This window comes from Hypomesus nipponensis, chromosome 3 (genome assembly GCF_054491055.1).
Source record: "Hypomesus nipponensis isolate SF chromosome 3, ASM5449105v1, whole genome shotgun sequence".
NCBI lineage: Eukaryota > Metazoa > Chordata > Actinopteri > Osmeriformes > Osmeridae > Hypomesus > Hypomesus nipponensis.
Genome location: NC_140363.1, coordinates 18352106 through 18376226, shown reverse-complemented (window position 1 = coordinate 18376226; position 24121 = coordinate 18352106). Strand labels below are relative to the sequence as shown.

At 44.2% G+C, this 24121-nt stretch overlaps 3 protein-coding genes across 3 annotated transcripts in view; 1 reads left to right on the top strand and 2 right to left on the bottom strand.

Moving 5' to 3' along the window:
* Positions 1 to 7811, bottom strand: part of ttll5 (tubulin tyrosine ligase-like family, member 5) — a 53659-nt gene extending 45848 nt beyond the window's left edge. Inside the window, 12 exon segments of the mRNA XM_084681479.1 lie at positions 595 to 702; positions 880 to 971; positions 1252 to 1353; positions 2121 to 2205; positions 2496 to 2565; positions 3221 to 3303; positions 3588 to 3718; positions 4008 to 4114; positions 5027 to 5109; positions 5231 to 5337; positions 6716 to 6875; positions 7322 to 7811. Coding sequence (XP_084537605.1) covers positions 595 to 702; positions 880 to 971; positions 1252 to 1353; positions 2121 to 2205; positions 2496 to 2565; positions 3221 to 3303; positions 3588 to 3718; positions 4008 to 4114; positions 5027 to 5109; positions 5231 to 5337; positions 6716 to 6774 — 1027 coding nt within the window. The 5' untranslated portion in view covers positions 6775 to 6875; positions 7322 to 7811.
* Positions 7812 to 8093: 282 nt separating this feature from the next.
* On the top strand, positions 8094 to 11673 carry erg28 (ergosterol biosynthesis 28 homolog). The gene is made up of 5 exons (XM_084681485.1): positions 8094 to 8244; positions 8441 to 8595; positions 8689 to 8779; positions 8907 to 9025; positions 10958 to 11673. Exons 2-5 carry the CDS (start codon positions 8463 to 8465, stop codon positions 11044 to 11046), a joined length of 432 nt encoding a protein of 143 aa, XP_084537611.1. The 5' UTR covers positions 8094 to 8244; positions 8441 to 8462; the 3' UTR covers positions 11047 to 11673.
* On the bottom strand, positions 11669 to 23712 carry flvcr2a (FLVCR choline and putative heme transporter 2a). Its single transcript, XM_084681481.1, has 10 exons — positions 22950 to 23712; positions 20809 to 20950; positions 19363 to 19503; positions 18064 to 18131; positions 17645 to 17748; positions 15801 to 15911; positions 15414 to 15519; positions 15080 to 15191; positions 14422 to 14480; positions 11669 to 13920 (listed from the first exon to the last, which is right to left on the bottom strand). The coding sequence occupies exons 1-10, from the start codon at positions 23541 to 23543 to the stop codon at positions 13840 to 13842; spliced, it is 1518 nt and encodes a 505-aa protein (XP_084537607.1). The 5' UTR covers positions 23544 to 23712; the 3' UTR covers positions 11669 to 13839.
* Between the last annotated feature and the right edge of the window lie 409 nt (positions 23713 to 24121).

Sequence of the window (24121 nt, the reverse complement as noted above, 5' to 3'; positions counted from 1 at the left end):
GAGAGAGAGAGAGAGAGAGAGAGAGAGCAAGAGAGAGAGAGAGAGAGAGAGAGCAAGAGAGAGAGAGAAAGGCTGACTCTAGGAAAGAGAACAAGACCAGGGAGACAGAGGGAGTTGAAGAGAGCCGAGAGCTCCGGAAGAGGGAGGAGCAGGAGGAGGGAGGAGGAGGGAGGATGGGGGAGGAGGAGGAGGGAGGAGGAGGGAGGAGGAGCAGGAGGAGGGAGGAGAGGCTCTTAGGGGAGGCTAAGCCGACGTGCCCGCCAAAACCAAGCTGAGAACGCTGACAATTAGTGCCAACACCAACATCGGTAACGGCTCTGAAATGGAGTTCACACGAGCCGGGTGCTGCACAGGAGCAGCCAAGAAAACAGTCAGCCTGAATCGGACAGACCTGAGAGGCAGAGGAGAAAAGGAAGCAAATTCCTGCCTTAGTCAACACCAGGCACTCTGAAGCACTCCAGCCAGCCAGAGAACAGCCCAGGCCTGCAGCAGGAAGCCTGTACCATGCGGAACGGGCCGGCGGAACGGGCCGGCTGAAAGAGCCGGCTGAAAGAGCCGGCTGCACAGCCACTGTGGAGAGAAGGGAGGTCGTACCGAAACAGTTGGTCTTGTGGGGAACAAACATGTTGCAGGCGGTGGCTATCTGCAGCTCGGCGCTCAGCACAGCTTTGATGATCAGATCCTCTACCTGGTTCATCAGCACTACAACACAGAGCACACTGGGTCAGAGGTCACTATCTCCTCCTGGAAAACACCACTTCATACAAAGAGCACATTATCTGTACCCAGACACACACAGAGGGGTACACTCTACACGACAGAAGTGACAATATTATTGATGCTCACTGGGCTAGAGGGAGAATAAGCTGTTGTACTCACGGGTGGTGTCTTTCCCCTCCTGCTTCAAATACCTCAGCATCGCGCTCATGCTCCACTTGTTCCCATAATCCTCCACTTCAGGGTCATCGCAACTGAAAAAGAACAAAGGGCATTCAGGGTCTGGCTTCCTCCCACCGCACCCTGGCGAATGAGGTCCCTGCGACACTGCCCCTGCTCTGACCCACAGAGACAACAACAGTGTTCATCTGGCATTCCACAAGGACAATACAAAACCCCCAATCACCAATCAAGGGATGAATCTGTTTCACCTTTCATCACTAGCCCAACAGACAGCCTTTCATCTGGAGAGAAACTGAAAGAATGACTCCTCGGGGGGAGGTGGGGAGCGGCTGCTGCCTGTCCCTGACTCACCTGACGTAGGCATTGCTCTTCTTGTTGACGCTGTAGTTGGTGAGGTGCATGAACTGGTTCTTGATGTTCTTGGCGGCGCGGTCGTACTTCACCGTGGCAAACCTGTGCGCATGAGACGCTTGCTTTACAACACGAGAACGTCATAACAACAACACGTGTGTGAGACACGGTACCTGCCGTGCATACACATGAGGCTGACACTGGGGCATGTCTGGGCATGTTTGTCCATCTGTATTTGACAGGAATGGACACCACATGTAGAGTAAAGTGAATTCCTTGGCATGTACCACAGGGAGTACCTGACTTCCATTAAAAACTTAAAGGAACGTCAGGAGATAAGAGCAGGTTTGGGAGTATGTTTCGGCTCACAGCTTATTATCCAGCAGAGGTCAACTAAACAATCATTCTGTCCAGCAGAAACATCCGTCAGTCCCAAACGTAGACCCGCTCTAACCTCTGAGACAATGGAAAGCTTCGTTTGAATCCACCACCAAAGCCCCGCTTGGGGGGGCTGAGCTCAGAGTGGAGAGCTCCCCCTGCTGGTGCTCAGCTTGAGCTGTTAAACCTACTTCGCTACTTGTGTGTTCCCATGCTAATGAAATGTCTAAACGAGATTTTGTTAAGCATATGTACACACCATGACATGAGCCCTGCCCCCAGCTCACCTGGTCAGGCCCTGCCCTCAGCTCACCTGGTCAGACCCTGCCCCAGCTCACCTGGTCAGGCCCTGCCCCCAGCTCACCTGGTCAGGCCCTGCCCTCAGCTCACCTGGTCAGGCCCTGCCCTCAGCTCACCTGGTCAGGCCCTGCCCCAGCTCACCTGGTCAGGCCCTGCCCCAGCTCACCTGGTCAGACCCTGCCCCAGCTCACCTGGTCAGGCCCTCCTCATACAGGTAGATCGCCAGGGGGTCGTAGGACGTCACCAGTACATACAGACGCACGTCAAACTTGAAATCTGTAATGAAAGCACCAACGGAACAAGATCACTCTACTATACTGTACTGCACTGTACTGTGCTGTTCTGTACAGTATAGTGTAGTATAGTTTAGTATTGTATATTATGTGATCTTGACCTCCTTCATACATAAGCACAGTGGCTGGCATTCGAGTGAGAAGGTCATTATGGAGAATACATTTTTAATTCATCATGATCAACTAGAAGCCACATCCCAACAAACAACCCTTAAACTGATCTACCATGTGGTCAGCGGAGAGCAGCTCCTGGCCTGAGGGGGAATAACTCACCGTCTATCAGTAGAGGGTTGTTAATGTAGCGAGACACCAAGATATTCTCGTCCAGAGGAATCTGGTTTGGCTGCAGATAACAATAGAAGTTATTAGGCCACGTTACAGAACAAACAACCTAGCTGCTCATGCTCTGAGCACCTGGGAGGAACACACATCCTCACTGAAACTGTGACCTCTGCTCTCTGATGGACCAGGCCTGTCCGCAGCATGACTTGGGTCTGGAAGCCTGATGCTGTGAAGGAGCTGGGTCATTTATGAGGCTAAAATGCAGAGCAGGTGGAGAAGCTGAATAGAGATGGGAGGAGCAGCTAACCTCAAGGCTGGCTAGCGTTCAGAGAAAACCCAAGAAATGAATGTCCTTCTCATCCAAATATCACCCTGACATTCTTTCCACTGTTTTATAAAAATGCCTCAGAAGAAAAAAAAACACAGATAGGTTGTCCAAGACAGGGAACCTTGTGGAAAATATCCAAAGCCAAACCCTTGAAGTGTGTGATTTACTCGACAATGCTTAATGTCTATGACACACACTGTTTCATGCTTATTATCAAAGGAGTTCTACTGCGCCACCCCCAACAAGCAACTGCCCAGATTGTTTCACTTACAACAAGGTTTCCTCAGGTCACAAGCTAACCTTGTGAGGTTTGGAACACACTTACAGTATTAGTTCTACTCTCCAGCAGTAATGTTGGACAGTTGTATATCTGACGTTTGTTCCTTACATTGCTGACCAGGTAGATGCCTCGACCTCTGGAGGAAGCGACAGGTTTGATGATCCAGGGCCCCTTGTCCCTGGTAAAAGAACCTGAAGAAGGAGGCATGAGAGGACGGAGAGCCGGTGAGAGAGGTAACCAGATATCAGTAGTGGCTTCTTGTGTTTACATTTACAGTGAAACCGTGAGAGTAAACAGATGTTAGTGGACCCATGGTGGACTGAACAGTAGGGAATAAACTGATGTTAGTGGACCCATGGTGGACCGAACAGTAGGGAATAAACTGATGTTAGTGGACCCATGGTGGACCGAACAGTAGGGAATAAACAGATGTTAGTGGACCCATGGTGGACCGAACAGTAGGGAATAAACTTACAGCAGAATTCTTGGTATTCAGAGGGAAGTACAAACGTCTGAGGAACGATGTGGAAGTTTTTGAAGCCGTGAGCTTGCTGCATCCGCTGGATGTTTTTATACAGTCGGTCTTTGCGAGTCAGTTCATATGACCTGGAAATGCACAAGGGTATTGACCTTTACGCTTGAAATGCTAGCGTTCTCCACAGTTTGGATGCTGAGAGAAATAAGACCTTGTACAAACACAACAGCAACAAGACTCCTCCTGCATGACAGTTTGATTCATTTCATGTTTTAAGACGGCCCGGTTCCAAACTAAATGTACTTTGCTGAGGAAGCCAACATACACATAGTTGATTTTAGAGGCTTTAGAATGGCTGAGCGGTTTGGAACTTCTGCAAATGTACCGCAGATGATGGTGCTGTTGAACACAGCGACGTACCTGGGAAAGTGGTTAACCTTCTGGAAGTCTTGAAGGCTGCGTAGCAGGTAAGGCTTAAGGTGGGATCCTGTCCACATGAGGTTGAAGTCATTACTGTTTGGATGGACCTAGAAAACAGACATTATCTTCAGGTCCACAGCGTAACATTAAGTATTAATACAAGATACTAGCTTGAACATATTTCTGAAATGCATTAAGTATTTATTTTGTTGCCAATTAAAATCTGATTAAAATAATAGAGAACTCTAAATATATATTTTTAAGGTAGACTGGTGTCAAACATACTTTCCAGTCTCCATAGAAAGTCCTCAGCATCAGTTTATAACATCTGATCTCCCATGTGCAGTTTGGTTAGAGTAAACCTGGGGCTCGTATCACAAAACTCAAGCCTCGCTCTTTCAAGACTCGCTCTTTCATTGATATCAAAGCGATGACCAACTATTTCCCTCACTGTCACAGTATTTTACACATGCTTTGTTTTATCTCTACCATTCTGCGCTCTCTGAGAAGAAGAAGCAAGTTTGCCATGGCCTTTCTCTCACGGCTATGAGAAAGACAGATGTTAGCAATACAGGGCTATTAAACTCTGGCTCAGGAGAGGCTGTGGCAGACACCAGTCCACCTTTGATGATGGGTTTACTGGGAGTCAAGAGGCATTGAAGTGAAATGAAAAGGGAATTAATAGTACGTGCGTGGATGGAGCGATAATGGAGAGTGGGCTCCCTTGTGAAATAGAATTAACGCTTCTGATGGCCAACTCTCAGATTCATGGGTGCATTCCCAGGCTTGAAAGCAGTATTAGTATGACCCATCCCACATGCTCCACAGCCAGAGAACCAGACTGAGAAGTAATTCTATGCTCAATCAAGACTGTACTGTACTAAAAGGCTTGTGGGTCAGTGGTTAGAGCACTTAGCCACGGATCATGAGGTTGCCGGTTCAAATCCCCTCATGTACTTTAGATCTGTCACTTTAGATAACAGCATCTGCTAAATAACTAAATTATGATTAAATGTTACCTCATGGAAGCCGTGATTGGTCAGTATACCGCGTACCAGGCGGCTCTCTGTCCGTACGATCTTAAAGCCCAGGTTGTACTGTTCTGCAATTAAAAAAGAACTTTATGACATGATTATCTGAGCACTGGCAGAATGGTAGAAGATTTCACCTGGACACTTTAATTCAGCATTGTTTAGTAGTGGATACATGACTGACAGAAGTACCTCCAACAGAGCGCATGTTGACATCTTTAGAGACTATGGCTTCTGCATAGAAGACCACAACTGGGATTTTCCTGCTACAGCCACTCCATGCAATGCAAAGATGGTCCCTGAAGATGTAAACACAGAGAATGATAAATAACAGTGTGTCATAAATAAATAGGGAGTAAAATATCTTCTTTGACTTTTGTCTTTCTGCTCCAGTGAAACCAAACAAAGTCAAATGAAACATAAATCATAAAAAGGGGGCCCTGCTTTAGAATCCCCACAAGGGTGATAAAAACAACAACATCCATTTCAAGGACTCTTTTTGGATTAGTTTAAAGTCCTGCATAATACTACATGGTGAGCTGACCTCAGTTTAGAGGAATGCATTCAGTCAAGATGTTTACTCCAGCAGAGAAGATACAGGTCGAACCACACACAGCCACACAGGATTCAATAACAAACCCGTCAACTGGCAACCACCATGGTAAAACTGCACTCTATCTATCTGGTAGAGCCAGACACAGCCTGCCTATCTGGAACTGTAGAGCAGATAAGATGGCGTGCTGATGGAGTAGAACTCTATCAGACGTGACCATTCTGGATAAGGATGGGCGAGGCGGAGAGGCATGTAAACAATAGATGCTCCTGGCTCATATATCCAGAAGTGTCTGACAGCTGAGCGGCTCTCGTTAGACATGGTTTACTGTTTCATGTATACTACAGAACCAACCAGAAACATAGTAGAGACCAGCACACATGTTGTAAATGTGCTTGTAAAATAAGGGCTCAGGAATGAATTAACAGGACGGTATAACAACAAACACATTTGATGTGTGGTAGCCAAAATTATTTAGGAGTGGAGGCAGTTATAAGAGTAAATAAAACCCTTTTCAAATTAAGATACTACAGTGTATATGTTAGAGAGTAGCCTGTGAGTCTCTAGTCCAGAGAATAGGGAGTTTTAAGGAGATCTCATAGTTATTCTGTCCAGGCGGCCTGTCCACGAGGAAAACCCTTCAGCCTACTGAAGACCAGCCTGTGACAGTCAACTGGAGGTCAAAGCTAGTAGTTAAAATAGCCAGGGCTGCTTTAGGACAAAACATAACTTCCTTCTTCAGTTACTTCTTAGTTTACAAAACTTGATGGAAATTGTTCAGCTATGTCTTCGTTTTGTCAGTTAAAACGTATATACCAAATATGGATGATTCATTTAAGTCTGGTTAAGATTAATGTGATGGGGATTTCTCTATAACCTTAAACACGTTTCTTTATCAATGCTCAGAAAATACCAGACGATAGTCTAAGAATATCTTAACCATGCTGGATGTATAGTCCGATTAGAAATAGAGGGATATTCTAGCCTATCCTAGCTGGATGCTGTGTAAACCATTAGCTAACGTCCCAGGTGGGATGATGTTTTTCTTTTCTTCCTGTGTTGAGTTCCCTTTGGAATCGAGTAATACGCTTCATTACAAACACGTCATCATTAGAGCCACGTACTCGAGCTCGTCCTCCGAGGAAGACTCCGAATCCTCTTTGGCCCGGGTCACAGCTGGCATTTCCTCCACAGTGAGGGGGGAAGGAACACCTGATGAAACCTGCTTTAAGTCAGCTTGCTGGGGTTATACCTGGAGACATCTTCGGCCTCCAACGTCGGTTCCTGTCAAGTCGATATGACATACACAGTACATAATCGAGCAAAAACCTTATTCACACGCTAGCTAGCTATAGTTTATCTGCTTATGCTCATCACCTGGTTAAAATAGACAGACACAAGTTGGTTAGTATGTTCGATGATGTTGAACAAATATAGTTAGCTACTGTACTACTAAGCTAGCTTTTGACCAACCAGACATTATAGAGAATTGACAGTTCTAGCTACTTTTTCATTATAATTGTTAAAAGCTAACTCTAGCGAGCTACTTCCTCTACGATTTAACGCCCCAGCACTGGATGGGCTTGTACTGTGTTAGCCTGCTACTCTGTGTAAGCTACCAGTAGTAGCCTACTTTACTGTACCTAGCAAGTAGACAAAACTGTTTCTTGAAGCAAAATTTCAATCACTTGACACGTAATTGACAACAGTGCGGCTGATCCAAAACATACCGAAACATGCCAACATTGAATGCTGGTAGTTAGAAGACCTACTAGCTAGAATACCATTGCTAGCTAAATGACAAGCTGATCTTGTAGCTAGAGAACATTATTAGCTAGTTAGCTCTAGTCTAGCTAACTGGCGTTATCTTCTTGTAGCTGCTGTTCTGGTTACTACAACAACTGACTGGCAACCGTATGAGCATGCGCACTGTGTGAACCATCACATTTCATCGGGTTTTATTTCTTCCTGTTACGAAGTCATCGACGGACACTAAAAAGATTCAACCATAATAAGTCTAATAAAATCATGTTAATAAGCATATGAAATGGCAATTAAGATAGAAATTTGCAGATAAGCGAAATCCACTCCCGTCATCCCCACTGCTTCGGCAGGTGCTGGGATATAAACCGAGGTGCACCAACAACAGCACAACTGAATATTGGGTTGGTTGAATAACTGAAAAAAGGCGGAACCTTACACCACGAGACCATCCCCACCACACATGATACACTTGTTTTGCTTGAAAATGAATTTAATGGTCACATTAACTCAAAATGGGCTGTCCTCCTCAAGTCAAAGACAAATATGCTGGCTGACGTCATTAAAGAAACCATATTGTTCACGCACAGAAGCATGTAGATAGATTCCAATTAAAAGTAGCGCTAAGTAGTTAACTTTCCAAACCAACATAGTGCACAGAGTTCACCGCGGGGCACACAATAGAAGCTAAACGAATGACACTCTGAAAATGAATGGGCCGATTGGATGACGCCATGTTTTTAGTTATCCCATTGGCCAAATATTTGGCCCATGACATCTTCTGTTCATACACATATTGTTTAAGGGTTATTGATTGGGTTTGCTAGGGTTATTGCTGTTCTTTTGTACAACGGTATGACCTTCTTGTAACTTCCCGGACGCATATTCGTTGGTAAGTAGCCTAGTAGAGACTCGCGCTAGTTGCACGAGTGAGCATTGGTGAAAAACATTGGGTTGCTATTAAATGCAGAACGCAAACTGTACCGGACCTAGTAGGCCAGTTGGTCTCAGGCGATGTTATTTTTACTGTTAACCCATGTTTCCCCAGACTTTTCTTCGTCAAATCGTTCACGTTGTGTCTGATTTAGGTGCAGCCCGCTGAAGGCAGAGATGGGTCGGTTTCTAAATGTGCTGCGAAGTTGGCTCGTGATGGTGTCTGTCATTGCAATGGGAAACACAGTCCAGAGTTTTAGAGATCATAGCTTTCTATCTCAGAAACTATACACAGGAGCACCGGAATTTGGTGAGTATAACACTGCTAGTATTAACACTGCTGTCAAAAACAATTGGAATGGCATGTTATGATATCGTGTTAATGATTTATAATTTCTTGCAGTAAATGGTCTCCAAGCACGGACGTTTGGGATCTGGACATTGTTGTCATCCATTATCCGCTGTGCCTGTGCAATAGACATCCAGAATAGAACGTAAGCCTGCATTGAGCCTCTCAACTCTGACTGATGACTTACCATCAATACATTAAACAGTGCTGTGTGATGCTGAGGTTGATAGAGCCCCTGAATTCTTAGATGTGTGTCCATCCTCCTCCTGCAGGCTCTATAACATCACCCTGTGGACATTTTTCCTGGCTCTGGGACACTTTCTGTCTGAAGCCTTCATCTACAAAACGGCACCTCTGACTATTGGTGTGATGGCACCTCTCATTGTGGCTAGTGAGTACCCCTCCAGTGTCCCACATTATGCATTGTTGTATTAAATGCAATGGAAAACATATCGAGATCTATATCGAATATTGTATCGTGTGTGTATATATATATATATATATATCCCTAGAGATAACCAGCACGAGAGGTGAAAATACAGGGTGTTAATATTATGGCCTGGAAATATAGCTAGCTATATAAGATGTGACTGAGACCCGCTAGTTAGCTACCGTAGCTAGTTAGCTACCGTTAGCTTTACCTTTTGCCACAAAACTTAAATTGTGCCTAAACCGTGCAATGGAACCTTCCAGTCGGTACAAGCAAAACAGCAGATTTGACAGGGCCTTCATTATGGCGTTTAACAGGCTAAATAATAAATAAAACATGATTTTATTTTGCCTCCATTAGAAAACATTAGATATTACATATTTAGATAGAACAGCTTTGTTACAAAGTACAAAATGTGTAGTGCAAATTTAAGAAGTTGCCATAACATGATACTTGCAACTTGACAAAATGGACCTCACATTGAACAATTCATGGAGAAGAGAGCAAGAGTGCCTGTGTGAATGCAATTTTCAGATTGTGTGTGTGTCTGTGTGTGTGTGTGTGTCTGTGTGTCTGTGTGTGTGAACACAGAGTAGCCAGACGGTGATCTTAAAACACTAGCAACACAAGGACCAGCAAAAGAAAAATATATATATTTTATTATATCCGATATTCACAATAGTTTCAAATTTTACATTGTCGTCAAAATTATTGCGATATTATCGCTAATATTCGATATCGCCCAGCCCTAGTTATCTCTAGCAATCCCACATAGTAAGTAGCCCAGTTAGCTCAGCTCTACTTACCAGTCCAGGGGTCTGGTCTGAAACTAGGAAGCAAAACGGAGCACAGCCGGCTTCTCCAGGTGACACACTATAGAGGTACATTATATACCTTCTCTGATGTGCTGTTCTGTTGCTGATATATCCAGTTCTCCAAAGAACCACATGTACCGGCTGGTAACCAGCTACAGTAGTAGAGCTAGCTAACTACCAACCAGTTACTAGCTAATACTTTGTCAGCGAATACTTTCCCTGTGTTTGTGCTGTTGAGCTAGTATTGTGGTGGGACTGAGAGATTATTAAAGCAATAAACCAGGAGAGGGGTGTCAAATGAGTCCTGTAGAGCAATCGATGCCATTCAATATCCGAAAAGAAAGATTGGAGTGGATACACTAGGCCAGTGGTGGCCAACTCTGGTCCTTGAGGGCCACTGTCCTGCATGTTTTAGATGTTTCCCTGCTCCAGCACACCTGATTCAAATGAATGGTCATTACCAGGCTTCCACAGAGCTTGATAACGACCCATTCATTTGAAACAGGTGTGCTGGAGCAGGGCCACCCCTGCACTAGGCGCAAGCCACGAGGTGGTTCTCTGTAGTAATAGCGCGGATATTCGGTCACATGACCGCCGAGTAATTGACACGGGATGATCGCTAGATGACCTTCTTGCATAGAGAAATGGCATGGTCGGAAAATGAACAGCGCACAGGTAACTGGACCTCACATCATATTAATACAAAAATACACTCAGCACATTTGCCAGGAATCTTTTTTGATGGCGAAAATTTCAAACATCTCTAAATGGCCGTGGGTGATCAGGAATGTCTCTATTCTCAGTCATGTCAACATCGCTAAATCCCTCTCATCCATAACGCTCCTTAAAAAAAAAAAAAGTTTTCCGCACACACAGTGAAAGGAGAGGGGAGAGAACCGAGAAACCAAAAACAGAGTAAAGCAGAGCAGAGTACAGTAGACTTACATGTGATACATAAAAATAAAAAAGACTGCCCTAATATCCCCAGAAATGTTGTCGTCTCTCGTTGCAGATTATTTTGATTGCTCAAAGCTGGCATGCATGATGAAAATATTCTCCCCTTTTCCTGTGGCTTCAGGTTTCTCTATCGTGGGAATGCTGATTGGTTTCCAGTGTATCTCAGAGCCTCAGGAAGAAGTCGGGTCGCGACAGAAGAAGAGGAACTGACAACATGAGGACTCGGCATAGTGTCTGTCTCCCTTCCCACCACCAGGGGGAGCTGTTGGTTAAACTACTGCTGCTTCTTGTCACAGGTAATGACTGAAGAAGTGAAACTAAACTTGTTTACATCTGGCCAGGCCTGTTTTTTTTTTTTCTCTTGGAATGTTATGGGATTGTGTTCTGTAGCATACTTCATGTTTTTTTTAAATATTATATAATTGACTTCTGCAATGACAGGAAGAACAGTTGATATTTGCTTACTTATGATTCTGCGGTTGTAATTATTTTTAAATGTTGTTTATCATTATATTAATAATGTGTGGATGTATTTTATGAGCTTGTTTGGGAGATGTGTGCTGTAAACTATGGCATCATTTGAGTAGATGATGCATTCATGGTCATTTTTGTGCAGTTGGGACTTTTCCCACTCGCTCAAAAATAGTGTCTTGGATAATTGACAAATTGGTGTTTTTTGTTTGACATGTTATTCCGGATCAGTCATGATATCTTAGTGTGTGTGTGCTCAGCACATACAGTAGAGTGGAGGACATGTTGCCTTCTATGGTGACAAACTGCTGAATGAGGTCTGGTGTGAGATGTCTGTGATTAAACCGAATATTGGAGAACATTTTACTCAGGAGGTTCTGCCTTTATTTTTACCTGATCAACAGACATTACAGACCCAAGACACTGAGATTACTTTTCTACATTTTACTACACAATTCGTCCAGTAATGAGACTCGGTAATAATTACATGACCTGTCAATCATTAGTTATACTAAAGTGTCTACAAAAAAATATATACTGAATTATTAGATTCACATCTCAAAATTATACAATCAATACATAATAAATCATTTGTTAATTATAACCACATTACATATCTTAGGCAGTTGACAGACTTTATTCAATTAGACACTTATCCAAAGCATAGTACAAACAGTGCATATATTATGCATGAATTGTATTAAACATGTGTTTAAAATCCTACTACCAAAATTAAACATGTAATAAAATCAGTTTTTCAGTAACAAATACACACTTTCAGAGAATCGGACATAAAAACACCTACTTTTTGTGCAAAATGACAAGTAATTTGTCTGTTCTTCAAGCAAATTATTTTGTGCTCCCATTCTTTCAAAGTTTCTCTTTCAAATACTAATAATGTCACTAAATACAATAGAATAAATACTAGTCTTATCTACTAATTAAAGCCATTATCCCTTGGGGATCAATAAAGTGTAGGAGTCAGGTGGCTGAGCGGTTAGAAAATTGGGCTAGTAATCGAAAGGTTGCTAGTTCGATTCCTGGCCGTGCAAAATGACGTTGTGTCCTTGGGCAAGTTGCTCTGGATAAGAGCGTCTGCTAAATGACTAAATGTAAGTGTCTACCATCACTACTTCTATCAGTTAGTTTAACTGTACATCACCTGTACAAGGACGATATTGACTATCCAGAACTATTTCAGATACACAGCATCAACCTTATTCATCAACACTTCCTGGCTGTTAGGAATGTCATACGGTTATCTAAACTGTTAATATGCTTTTAGGTAAATTAGCCCAACATGACCACATTGTCCTTTAAAGAAAACAACAATTAATAAATGTATTACTTGCACATTTAATCCACATGTTATTTCAAGTAGTAAAACTAATGCTGTGCCTTATTCTGCAACGCAACTGATGATTTTTGATCTCTCTCCAGAGATGACTTTACTAAAAGTGCTGTTAAGGATTGTGAATGAAGCCTTGGTGGTAGATGTCACTCCAACACCATGGTTCTTTCAAGTATTAATCCCTGACTTGGCCTTCAGCTCTAATATTCCAGTGGAGTTCACATTTTAAGCATAGCTTTTCTTTGCGTGTGCGTAAGAGGTGTGTCTTTTGCATACCAAAATAAAAATGGCTCATCTCAGAGTTTTCCAGTTGGACAACGGACTTGTACCCCGATCTCTTCTAGGGCTTGTGGGTGGTGAGCCGTCTCCCTCCTGGTTAGCTACCTATTTCTGTGGAAACAAGATTAAGCAAAAGACAAGACAAATGCGTATCACTTTCACAAAATAAGCATGGGTTGGCTGGGCAAGAACGAACAAATACTACCAAGTCAAACTTCGTTATATTGTCCTGGATGCTGTAACAGCTGTTCTGTCACCCTGGAGGACAGTCAGACAATATAGTTTGATGAAAAAGTTACATTTTCTGAGCAACATACAATACGTTAGTATCAAACCAAAGTTGCATATTTATAATTTTTCCAAACCTCCTGCAAGTTTCATGAAGAGTGATTAAATGAAGCAATAATGGTTACATTATGCACACTGTGTGTGAAGCAATTTTGTTTGGTTTCTACTGATCAGCAAAGTGCTTTGAACACATATTTCCATTAAAACCTCAGCTGTGTGTTTCATAATGTTCCCTGTAATCAGCTTGAGGCTAATCTCACTCGGCCCCCAGTTCTCAGGAGAAACAGCAGGAGCCACTGACCTTTCCTACAGACTGGGAGTGGAATGCAGTGGTTTCACCAATTCGGATTAATCCCGGATAATATTTTAAAACCTTGTAAAACATCTTGTTAAAGTTATCACTGAAGATTTGCACGAGTAACTTAGATGATCACAACACAAAGTCTGATGTTTATGTTAAGACATGTTTATTTATGTGTCAAGACCAGAGTGAAGGACAAATCTAAATAAACTATTATTGTGTTTAAGGGTTGTATGACAGCACCCCCTGCGTCTGTGCATGCTGGGGTTACCTAGGCACAGCTGAGTGGGTTTAGTGATGTTATGGGTTAGGGTCAGAACCTCTCCTTCTGCAAGGTGGGGCAGCTGGACCCTGTGGCTCCGTAGTGCTGTGCTGGAGATGTGGAGCCTGCAGGCTGGAACAACAGCTAGGGGGTCAGACGCCTGAAGGACCTCCTCCACCATCACCCTCTTCAGGACCCTCAGCACTCCCACCACCTGCCTTAAGAGCCAGCTAACAGCCCTGCACCTTCCTCATCCCTCCTAACCTACTGAGACACCAGCCAGACTCCATCACCAACAGTCTGAACCTCAAAAGTGTTGAAAGATGTGTCTTTAGTTTTTACAGGGTTTTGCCAAGTGGAGTAAAAGGGGAAACACCAGTTCTTCATTTTGAAAAGAATAGTTTATAATCATGGGAAATAACTGTTAACATTAGTGAAATTGTTAGTGGTGTTGAACAATTGATCAGTGTTTTTTTGTAAATTATTTTTAGTTAATAAATCTCATAAATGTGATCAAATATTTTCTTTAGGGGATCCAGCCAGTGGATTTCCAGCCCAAAGCATACAACCCCAGCCAGGTAACCAACACATGCAGAGATCTCACCTTTGACCCCACATAACACTTCAACTCACCACCTGTGTTCCAGTCAGCTGATTGGCCCTTTGTCTTCGCAGGTCAGACTTGATGAACACTGACAGAAACGGATAAGAAGCTGTGACAAGAATATCCAATGTATTGTGGCACATTGTTGATTCAGAGAGTTACAACTGACACAGCTGTGGCTGTTTTACAGTTAGCACACACATTCCTTCATGAGCCAGAAAATATTTTTGTTTATCACTGACCACTAGAAGGAGCTGTGACTGCATACGGGACCTGACGGCCACAGGTGTTATGAAAATACTAACGGAATGAGTCATGTTGAAGACTTCCCCATGATGTTGAGATAGACCTTACGGTATACTATGTCACACTGCATCACCACATCAGAGTCCAATGTTCACAGTGCTGTGGAGGTTTACCTCTAAACCTTCCTGTCAGCACGTGTTTTATTTACAGATTTACTCTCCCCCCCCCCCAGGAGCGCAAGTCGGGGTGCCGCCCCCCAAACCACAACATGGACATATGACGTGGCGCGGTTGGCGCCTTTTGCCAGTAGTGCGGGAGCGTTCATTAATGGATGCACTTCGGAAAATGCCGCCCCCCCCCCCCCCCTCTTCATGCTGCCCTAGGTGGCTGCCTATGTCACCCGTAGGAAGGACGGGCCCAGGGGGTAAAGGTTGCCTGTACCTGTCATGATGCTCCCTAAGAGGAGGAAGACACAGAGGAAGATGTTGCCTGCTAGAGTCCCATAGTGGTCTATGATTGTCCCTTGACCGATCGTGAAAATCATGCCGAACACCTTGAAGGAGAAGGACAGAACCGGTCAAACAGCTGCTGCATTCTGCGTTTAATTTCATAAACGTACCTCATTTCATTTAGCCAACACGACACAAAGAAGGGAATTTGAACCTGCGCGCTCTTGATTCGCAGCCAAAACGTGCTAACCACTGAGCTAGTTTGAAACCTCAAACACACCACCGTGTGACTGTGACTAACAGAGAGAGATCGTGACCTGGATTACCTGCGCTGAGCCGTTGAGCAGACCTGACGAGGTGCCCTCAGACTCTGGGAAGGTGAGCTCCACAGCAAACTCAAAGCCCAGCGGCAGATAACCTGTCATGAAGAATCTACAGGAAAAGGTTGACAGGGGCGTAGGGATTATGCTTTTAGAGTTAAGTATTATTGGTTTTATTATTATTTTTGACATAAATTTCCAGGGATCAGGGTAAGTGGAGGAGAGGATGTGTTTATAGTTTCTGTTTCACTTTCAAAGCTTTTTAGCTCTGAGGAGACATTGGGAAATAAATAGCTATGGGTACCACTAGTTTAGTATAAACAAACTTCAGTTAATTCTGAAGGTGGGTATTGACACAGATCATGGTTCCTGCTGGAGCTGTACTGTACTCACCCCAGGGCCCCCGAGGTGACGAACACCACCCACAGCTGGCCCAGGTTGAGGGTGAGGGCGTAGACCACCATCCCAACCAGAGACAGGATGTAGAACGCCAAGGTAGTCTGTCTGCGGAGAGGACGGAGGTGTTAACATGACTCTTACCTCACGCTCAAGTGCTTTTAGTTTACTTCGAGGATTCTTGTAACACCGGTAAAACCATAATGTGGCTTTCTAACATGGTTGTTGCTGTCTGTGTGTGTGTGTGTGCTCTGCTCAGCACAACCGCATGACTAGCTCGGTTTCACACAGCGATTCAGAATCCTCCTGCAAAATTAATCTCATCCGATCTTGCTTTTATTCGTGCTTTGCCACAAAGCACTTAAGACTCGGCCCATGACAACTTAACAACCCTCAATACGAGCCTCTTCTTTCAACACAGCAGCCAAGTCGAGACGTGAACTCCAACGCCAAACTGTCCCTCGGTGCCCAGTCAGGAACTCCACAGTGTCCAGATTCCTGGCAGTCTAAAACCTCGTCATAACTTTAGCCTTTTCTACACAAACACACTTACGGTGGCTGAATCCCTCTGTTCAACCACGCGTGCAAGATGGATGAAGCATCGCTTCACTATGTTGTTGTTAGTTTAACCTGGTCCAGAGTCCACTTTCTCCCACACTGAATAGGATCAACAACAGACACGCAGTCTGACTGCTGTAGCCACAAATGTTGTGAATGGCATGTCAAGAATTTGAGTCATAACATTTCACTGTCGGGAAAAAAAGCTTTGTTGGAAGGTTTGCATTTAAGAATTACACAGTTTCTGAATTTTCAGTAAAGTCCTCAATTTCATTACAGACCCACTTCACAAACTTCTCCATGTGAAGTTTCCTTGTCATAACAAAAAGCAGTGGAGGTGAACCAATAGGCGCGTTCGACTTCATGCAGCGCCGGCGGCGCCGACAGTCAGCTGCAGTCGGCTGCCTTGAAGCTGAGAATGCCATTGGCTGCTTCAAGTCAGCCGGGCTGCAGGCGGCTGCAGGCGACACCGGCGCTGCATGAAGTTGAACGCACCTAATGTCTGGATGTGTAGGTGCTGTGCTGATGCAGAAACAGGCAGCTGTTTGACCTTCCTGTCACATGGTGTCTAACAAGCTCCACATGACAAGCCCTGGACGTCCCTGCTACAGCAGGACTGAGGCTGATGGAGAAAAGTTCTGTCTGATAACACGTTCAGTTCCTCCACAACCTCAGTTTGGCGTCAACAGAATGTAGAAAACGTAAACCTCTCTGTTTAAAGATTTCGAAGTCGTCCATGCAGAAAGCACTTCATTTAGCACCGATCTTAAACTGCGATGATCAGTGAGTGATCAATGAGTGACCAGGCAACTGGTTCTGGAGGAGTGCATCCTGCAAGGCCACTTTGAGGTTAGGTGTGTTACGACCTCTACTGGGGTGAAAGACACCACGGTCTGACCACGGTCAAGAGGACGCATATCTGAGCTGTATCAGCTCAGCTAAATCCCTATATATACCCGAGACAAAAAATTAGCTCAAAATCATGGAAGCCCATTATTTGATCAAGTCACTCATGAATAGAATGTGTCCTTGCCTGGACTTGATCCAGGTCAGGTCCATGCAAGGTCCACTCCACCAAGAGGCATAGGAGACGTAGCATGAATACTTATGATCGTGAGGTATAAAAGCTTCTAGTGTCATCAGTCCTGCCTTCATGTTAGTTACAGTACTAGACGATAAGGCCATTTCTGAGTTCTCCTGAAGCCAGACACGGTTTCCCTGGAGTAATAGTAAATAGGTGAATTTTTCCAAGTAACAGTTTGCACTCAAGACCCATGTCTTACTTGTAGGTTTTGGTTTTGTCCAACCAGATTCCACAAATGAGGGATCCCACCATGCCAGCAACGACAATGGTCAGGCCGATTCTCCCGGCGTTGATCTCTTCACCCTGTAGGACACAGAAAAGGACAGAACATGGCTTTACCATGTGGTGTAGGAGTCTGCCTGAACACCAGACGCACACACACACCCCTCAGCTCTCTTATCTACAGGGAGATACGTCACCAGACCACAATCATCTTTTTTGTACTAAATTAGTCTTCTGTCTGAAAAGTCCCCCAAAGCAATGTACTCCACACAATTCATTACTGTCAGTCTTTTGTGGTTTTCCTGGTACACTCGTCTGGCGATATTTTAGGCCTTGGTACAAAAGACGGAAATAAAGTATTATTCTCTCCGAGATGGTGTTGTTTTGTGGGCTTACAGGATAGTGCTCGATGATCATCCTGTTCAGCAGGGTGGAAACGGAGTAGAAGCAGCCCACGTTCAGACCTGCAGGAAACACAGAAACACGTCCTGAGAGTCTGTTCTCTGAGCGCCAGGCAGACAGGGAGTCAGACAGGCAGGTCTGTTGAGTGTGTTCCTCTGAGCGCCAGGCAGACAGGCAGTCAGACAGGCAGGTCTGTTGAGTGTCTGTTCGTCTGAGCGCCAGGCAGACAGGCAGCCAGACAAGCAGTCAGACAGACAGGCAGTCAGACAGCCTGGGTCTATTCTGGTCAAACCTGTAGGGAGAGACGGTTGGAGATCCAGATGAGACCACCCGTCTTTTGTTTCGTTTTTTAGATACATTTTTGGTCGCATTTCTGCCTTTATTATTTATAATCGCGATGGTGTGTTTTGGAGAGGACAGGACGTATAGGGAGAGAGAGAGAGGGGATGACATGATGGAGTTACGGTAAATCAGCGTGTATTAGCATTTTCAGTGGATTTCCAAACAAACCCTTCCCAAACATATCACACAAAAGATTTCCACCCAAAGATTCCTTAACTACAATTGTTAAACCAATCAACTAGAAATCTGGAATACGTGGTGCCTGCACTCTGTGCTATCTGTACAACAAATAATGATGTAAAAGATTACATTTTGGTGTACCATGGCATGGCCTTTGATTCAATCCAGCCCACATTCCACCCTTCAATACAGTATTAGCATTTTAAGGGGATTACAAAAACAAACCCTTGAAGGCTATTGAATGCATCACATCACGCAACTGACTTGCGTCACACTACTACTCATTTTAGAGCACTTCAGATGAAGCGTCACATGATGCATGACCACATATCTGATAGACAACATCCTCATCCACAGATCTGGCTTCAAAACATCATGCGAGTGACCCAAGGTCGTCGTTGTATGGACTGAGAAACAGACTGCTCGAGTTAATCATCACCTACTACTACTACTATGACCTTTGACCCTCCAGGCCTAAGGACACAAACCCTGCTACTCTGAGGGACCTTTAGATGGACACATGTACAGCACTTCAGATGAACTGGAGCACGTCGTATCAGATCCCGATAGAGACGATTGCCATCTGTAGATCGGTCTTTCAAACCCTCAACACCTGTGACGGTATCTTAACGATGCGTGGACATGGGACGTTGCGTTTCAGATAACAAGCCTTTCATAGAGGGATCCTGTGGGGCAGGGTCCTGGTGGATCCAGGTAGGTCTGAGAGGTGGGTGGGGTGGGGTGGGGTGGGGTGGTGGGTGAGGGTCTGACCGTAGCTGATGAGGAGGAGGATGAAGGGCTTGTTGGTCAGCAGTCTCCTGATGGAGGCCATGTAGGAGTAGTCCTCGGGTGGGACGGCCCTGGCCTGGACCTGGGACTGGGTCGGGGGGAGGTCAGGCTGCTCCTGGAACACTGTTGGGCACACAAACGCACGCACAGCGTCATTGGTGGAAGCTGGACTCCAGTGTGATCTCTGGTTTTGTTGAGAGTGGACAGAGAGAAAGGCTGAGGAGATGAGATAAACACAACCCTGAGGAGCTGGAGGGAAACGTTGGAGACAGTTTAGCCTATCAGGGCTTATCTCTCAGTTTAGCCTATCAGAGCTTATCTCTCGCTCCAGGTGCTTCTCATCAATGGTAAATAAACCTGCCCCATGTGACATGTGTCCTGGCCTAGCTGGAAGACCTGAAACTGCTCTACCGTCAATCAACAAGAATCCAAAGTCAGGGGTTTACCCAGAGAGAGGACCATTAGGCATGTGAGTCAATCAAAAAGAGGCCATTTGCTAATCTCACGTTAACGAGTGGACTGTAGATTGTACATAAGGAAGCACTTAAACAGGATGAAAATATCACCAAAATGACTGCTCAGTAGCTATTGTATCTGCATGGCACTGACATCCCAGGTGAGACTTCCCAGTTGTCAGGAGGAAATCAGAGGTATAGCAGGCTCAGATAGTGAAGCAGGAACATCAACTACAATTACAGGAACAAAAAACCTGCCTTACTGGGAAGTTTATCAGGAGCCTTAATCAAACATCATTCACTCTTAAGTTTGTAGTAAGTTCTCCTCTCTGTGTTCAGTTCTAAGACAGGCCAGCATCAAGTGGTCATGGCCGCAGAAAACACTTCAACATTCAAGTCTTTGCTTCGGTTTGAGATCAAATCCAAAGGAAATTAATCAAATCATGGTGAAATACTGCAATTACAGTGCTGGCCTGTCTCCCTGAGAGTGAAGGGTTGTTGAGCTGTGGGCAGGAGGCATATTCAAACTCACACTGAAGGTCAGGACTAGAGGGGCATGCCAGCTGGGTGGGGGTGGGAGGGGGGGGGGCAAAACGCCAGAGGGAAACACGATAACATTGGTACATTGGTGGCCCAGAGATAAACACTACTCTGTTGATGGCATCTGATGCCAACAAGCTCTTGGTGAGCCTGTTCATGAAAAACATCATGACAATGACACCAGCAAATCTTATTTGGAAGAAGTGTTTGGTCGTAGGCACTGTCTGTCCTTGGAGAGCACAAACAGAGTGGAGGGAGGGGGGGGGAGAGAAGCAGTCAACCAGTATCATGGTGTTTTTAAATACATCCTAGAGTTGTAACGAACGACTGAGGCAGGACACTGAATCATCCATGATATATAAATTTGTTTTCAGATCATGTAGCTCCTGTGTGTGTGTGTGTGTGTGTGTGGTTAGTCTTCCTCGTAGCTTACCCATGATCACTAGGATGAAGAGAACGGTTGCCACCCCAGCGGTGATGTAGAACATGATGCTGATGTGTCGCCCCAGCTCATTCTTATCCTCCACGTTCGGCACAAGGATGGGCGGGACCAGGAAACCGATGGCAATGCCCAACTGTGGGAGGGGCACACAAGCCATCAAGGGTTTAAGGTCAGCACCTCAGAGACACATGAATTCAACTTGCAACCACAGTGTTCACTACCGTCCAAGTAGGAGAGTGATTTTATCAAAAAAGGTTGAGGTATTAGAAGTATACAATCAAGACAGACAACTTGAAGATACTAGAAGGATCAGTGGTCTGCTTTGTTTAGAACATTTGAAAAATTGATTCCCCCCCAACAACTTTGTTGCAAGCCAATAAACTTGTGCTATGCTTTCAATCAAATCATAGTTTCGCCTTTTTGTCACTGGAAATGTGATGGTTTGGGACCGAAGCCTGTGGAAGGAATTAGAGAGTGGAGACAGAAACACAGCTGTATTTTATTTACAAAATAAGTGTGAGCAACAGTAGGTGGGGGTCTCAGGACAGGGGACACGGGTAGCAGCTGATACCCAGCGGGAAGAACAGGAGGTGAGAGGGCACTGAGACTGTCACCCACCCTTCTCTCTTAGGTGTGTGTGCGTGTGTGTGTGTGTGTGTGTGTGTGTGTGTGTGTGTGTGTGTGTGTGTGTGTGTGTGTGTGTGGGCGTGTTCGTGCTTGGGTGTGATTATAAAAGGGTACGTAGTATTTCATGTTTTACCTGTTTTGTTTTGCATTTTGTTCTCCTACTCACATGCCAAATGTTCTTGTTTTGCGAAGGCAATTAATAATGTTTAATCTATACATTCACAGCAGACACACATCCATGAAGCCTGGGGCCAATGGAGGGTCGTGGCTCAAACCTTCTTTAAAAGGGCAGCAAGTACCAGAACATGTTCAAACAAATGACAGATCTTTACAGTGTGGACCAGAGAAAAAGAGGTCAACAACACCAATAATCAGGTATCAACCTCCCAAGGTTAAAGACTTCTGCTGTTGTTGGAGTCATTACATGGCCTGACGGACTGTGGCTGTGCCAAATCTTTCTTCATTCATCACTCTCACCTTCAACCCTCTACTGTCTTGTAATGGCGGTGTCTGGTCTGCCTGCCCATGTTACAGCACTTCCTCTCTACATCCCCGAGCAAACTCTCTACATCTCTTTCACAACTGCATCGCTCGATGTGTCATTTGTTCAGATCTCAACCTGTACTTTTCATTTTCGTACCATTGTGAGTGTTACTCATGAAGATGAGGCAGTCAGGTGCAATATGCATGACAGGAAAACACTCACAAATTCCACAGATTAGCAGCCCAACCCAAAGCTGACAATCTGACGAAGGAACGTTTTTTTCTTGCCGAGGTGGAACAGATGAGAAAATGAGTCACAATATTCCACATGCCTGATAAGAAATACTTCTTCAACAAACAGACATTCGGGCAGATACACACTTTTCAGTGTTCTAATGCATAATATAGCCTACTACTTTGTGAATACCAAGTCCATTAACCATTAAGTACAGTATGCCCATCTTTCAGATTTTAAAAATAAGTACAGTATGTGTTAAATGATATCTATTCACTATTCCTGCCCTATTCCAACCCATATGTGTGGACTCGTTTACAGATCATTTAAGCATCTATGTACATTTGAACGTGTTTAAGTATGCAACAGACTGATCTTAATGCAATACTCTGAAGGGCTTGTGTAATATGCAGTCTGGTATTACTTTGTATGTTGTGTGAATTATTGATCTATTTAACATGATTTGTGTAAATTGCTGGATAACTATTATGGGTTATGATTGGTTACTTATAGATGTTTTATGATGAACTGCAATAACGTTTTATCTTTTCTTCTCGCTTATCTAATTGAACGTGAACCTGTGCTTAATGTGTAGCCTAATTATTATTATTAATTAAAAAAAATAAGTGACCAATAACATCGGAAATGCTTTTTGACGTTTGTCTGTTTGAAAATGGCAACGATTAAAGTTCCGTGGGCAGAAAGGTGGAATTATTTGTCTTTCACATGCCATCAGTGAATGTCCAGGCTTTCACTTACCTGTTTCGTGTGATGTGGATTTTCTCACCTGATTTCCAAATACTCCGATTGAGCAGGCAGTGGACACCTCTCCGGTTCCAAACCAAACAGATGCGATTCTGGAGGGCATTCCAAGAATAAAGACTTGGGAAACAGAGCTCGCGAACTGCCCAAGCAAAGTAACCCAGAATAGCGTCGGTCTGACGCTGGCCACTTTGATCCATGTTCCAATACAATTAATACCGGTCGCAACAAGCGCTATGAAGCGCAGTCCCTTTTTATCCAAGAGCCAGGTAACAGGCAAAATGAACGGGATGTATGTCAGCATGTAGATCATTGACAACCAGTCTACGGCAAAAGAGTTCACATTGTAGAATTTCATAAAAATATTGTTTATAATTGAGTATTGGATCCATTGAAAAGCGTTGCAAAGAGAGTAAGCGCTGAAAAGTAACACTATCATCCAACGCCGTTTGTACAAGCGAGTGGTAGGAACTGGAACGTCCTTGTCCGCGTTCGGCATGTCTATACATTCGATTTGTTCGGCGAGGTCATGAGATTTTGAAGGGTTATTTTTCTTCCGAAACAAACCATTTCTTTTATCTGTCAAGTCAGAAGCATCAAAGTCTGTGTTCTCGCTCATATTGCCACAGAGTAGCACTCTGGATGCAGTCTTCTGTAACAGTGATGAAATTATTTATTATAATGAAATATTTAGGCTAGTGTAAAAAGACAGATCAATGGCAAAACTTTAAAACACTTTTAAATTGAATGTGGATTACTTGCACTCGCTCCTCACAATTACTTAATAAAAAATAATCAAATTGAAACTAAGAAGGAAGTCCATATCCTTCAAGTACTCCCTTGATGAATCTTGTAAGTTAAACACGCAGAGAAATCCTATTTATTAGCCCATACCATCACGTGATATCCAAACTCTACCTCCACCCAATTGGAAGTTAAACCAATGATTAGGAAAACACACTCGCGAACAGTTGAAAAGTTAAATCAACCTTTGCTACCTGGCTATGTAATTATATGAACATTGTGTTACAAAAATGTTCCGTAGGCCTAATAGCCAATATATTACAAGGGAGTTGAAGACGTAGAAAAGGCCACATTGTCACGGCCACAGCTCTACTGCCATTGTCTCGGCTATGTTTGTCCCTGCCCTGGGGTTTTCCTGTATTTGGTGTAATTGTCTTCACCTGTCTGGTTAAT

Coding starts and splice junctions, on each gene's coding strand:
- erg28 (XM_084681485.1), top strand. CDS start 8,463: ATGGGTCGGTTTCTAAATGTGCTGCGAAGTTGGCTCGTGATGGTGTCT. Junction 8,780..8,906: donor ATAGACATCCAGAATAGAAC/GTAAGCCTGCAT, acceptor CTCCTCCTGCAG/GCTCTATAACATCACCCTGT. Junction 9,026..10,957: donor GGCACCTCTCATTGTGGCTA/GTGAGTACCCCT, acceptor CTGTGGCTTCAG/GTTTCTCTATCGTGGGAATG.
- flvcr2a (XM_084681481.1), bottom strand. CDS start 23,543: ATGAGCGAGAACACAGACTTTGATGCTTCTGACTTGACAGATAAAAGA. Junction 18,132..19,362: donor CCTCCTCCTCATCAGCTACG/GTCAGACCCTCA, acceptor TGTTTCCTGCAG/GTCTGAACGTGGGCTGCTTC. Junction 14,481..15,079: donor CTTAGGGAGCATCATGACAG/GTACAGGCAACC, acceptor CGTTTCTGTCAG/TGTTCATCAAGTCTGACCTG.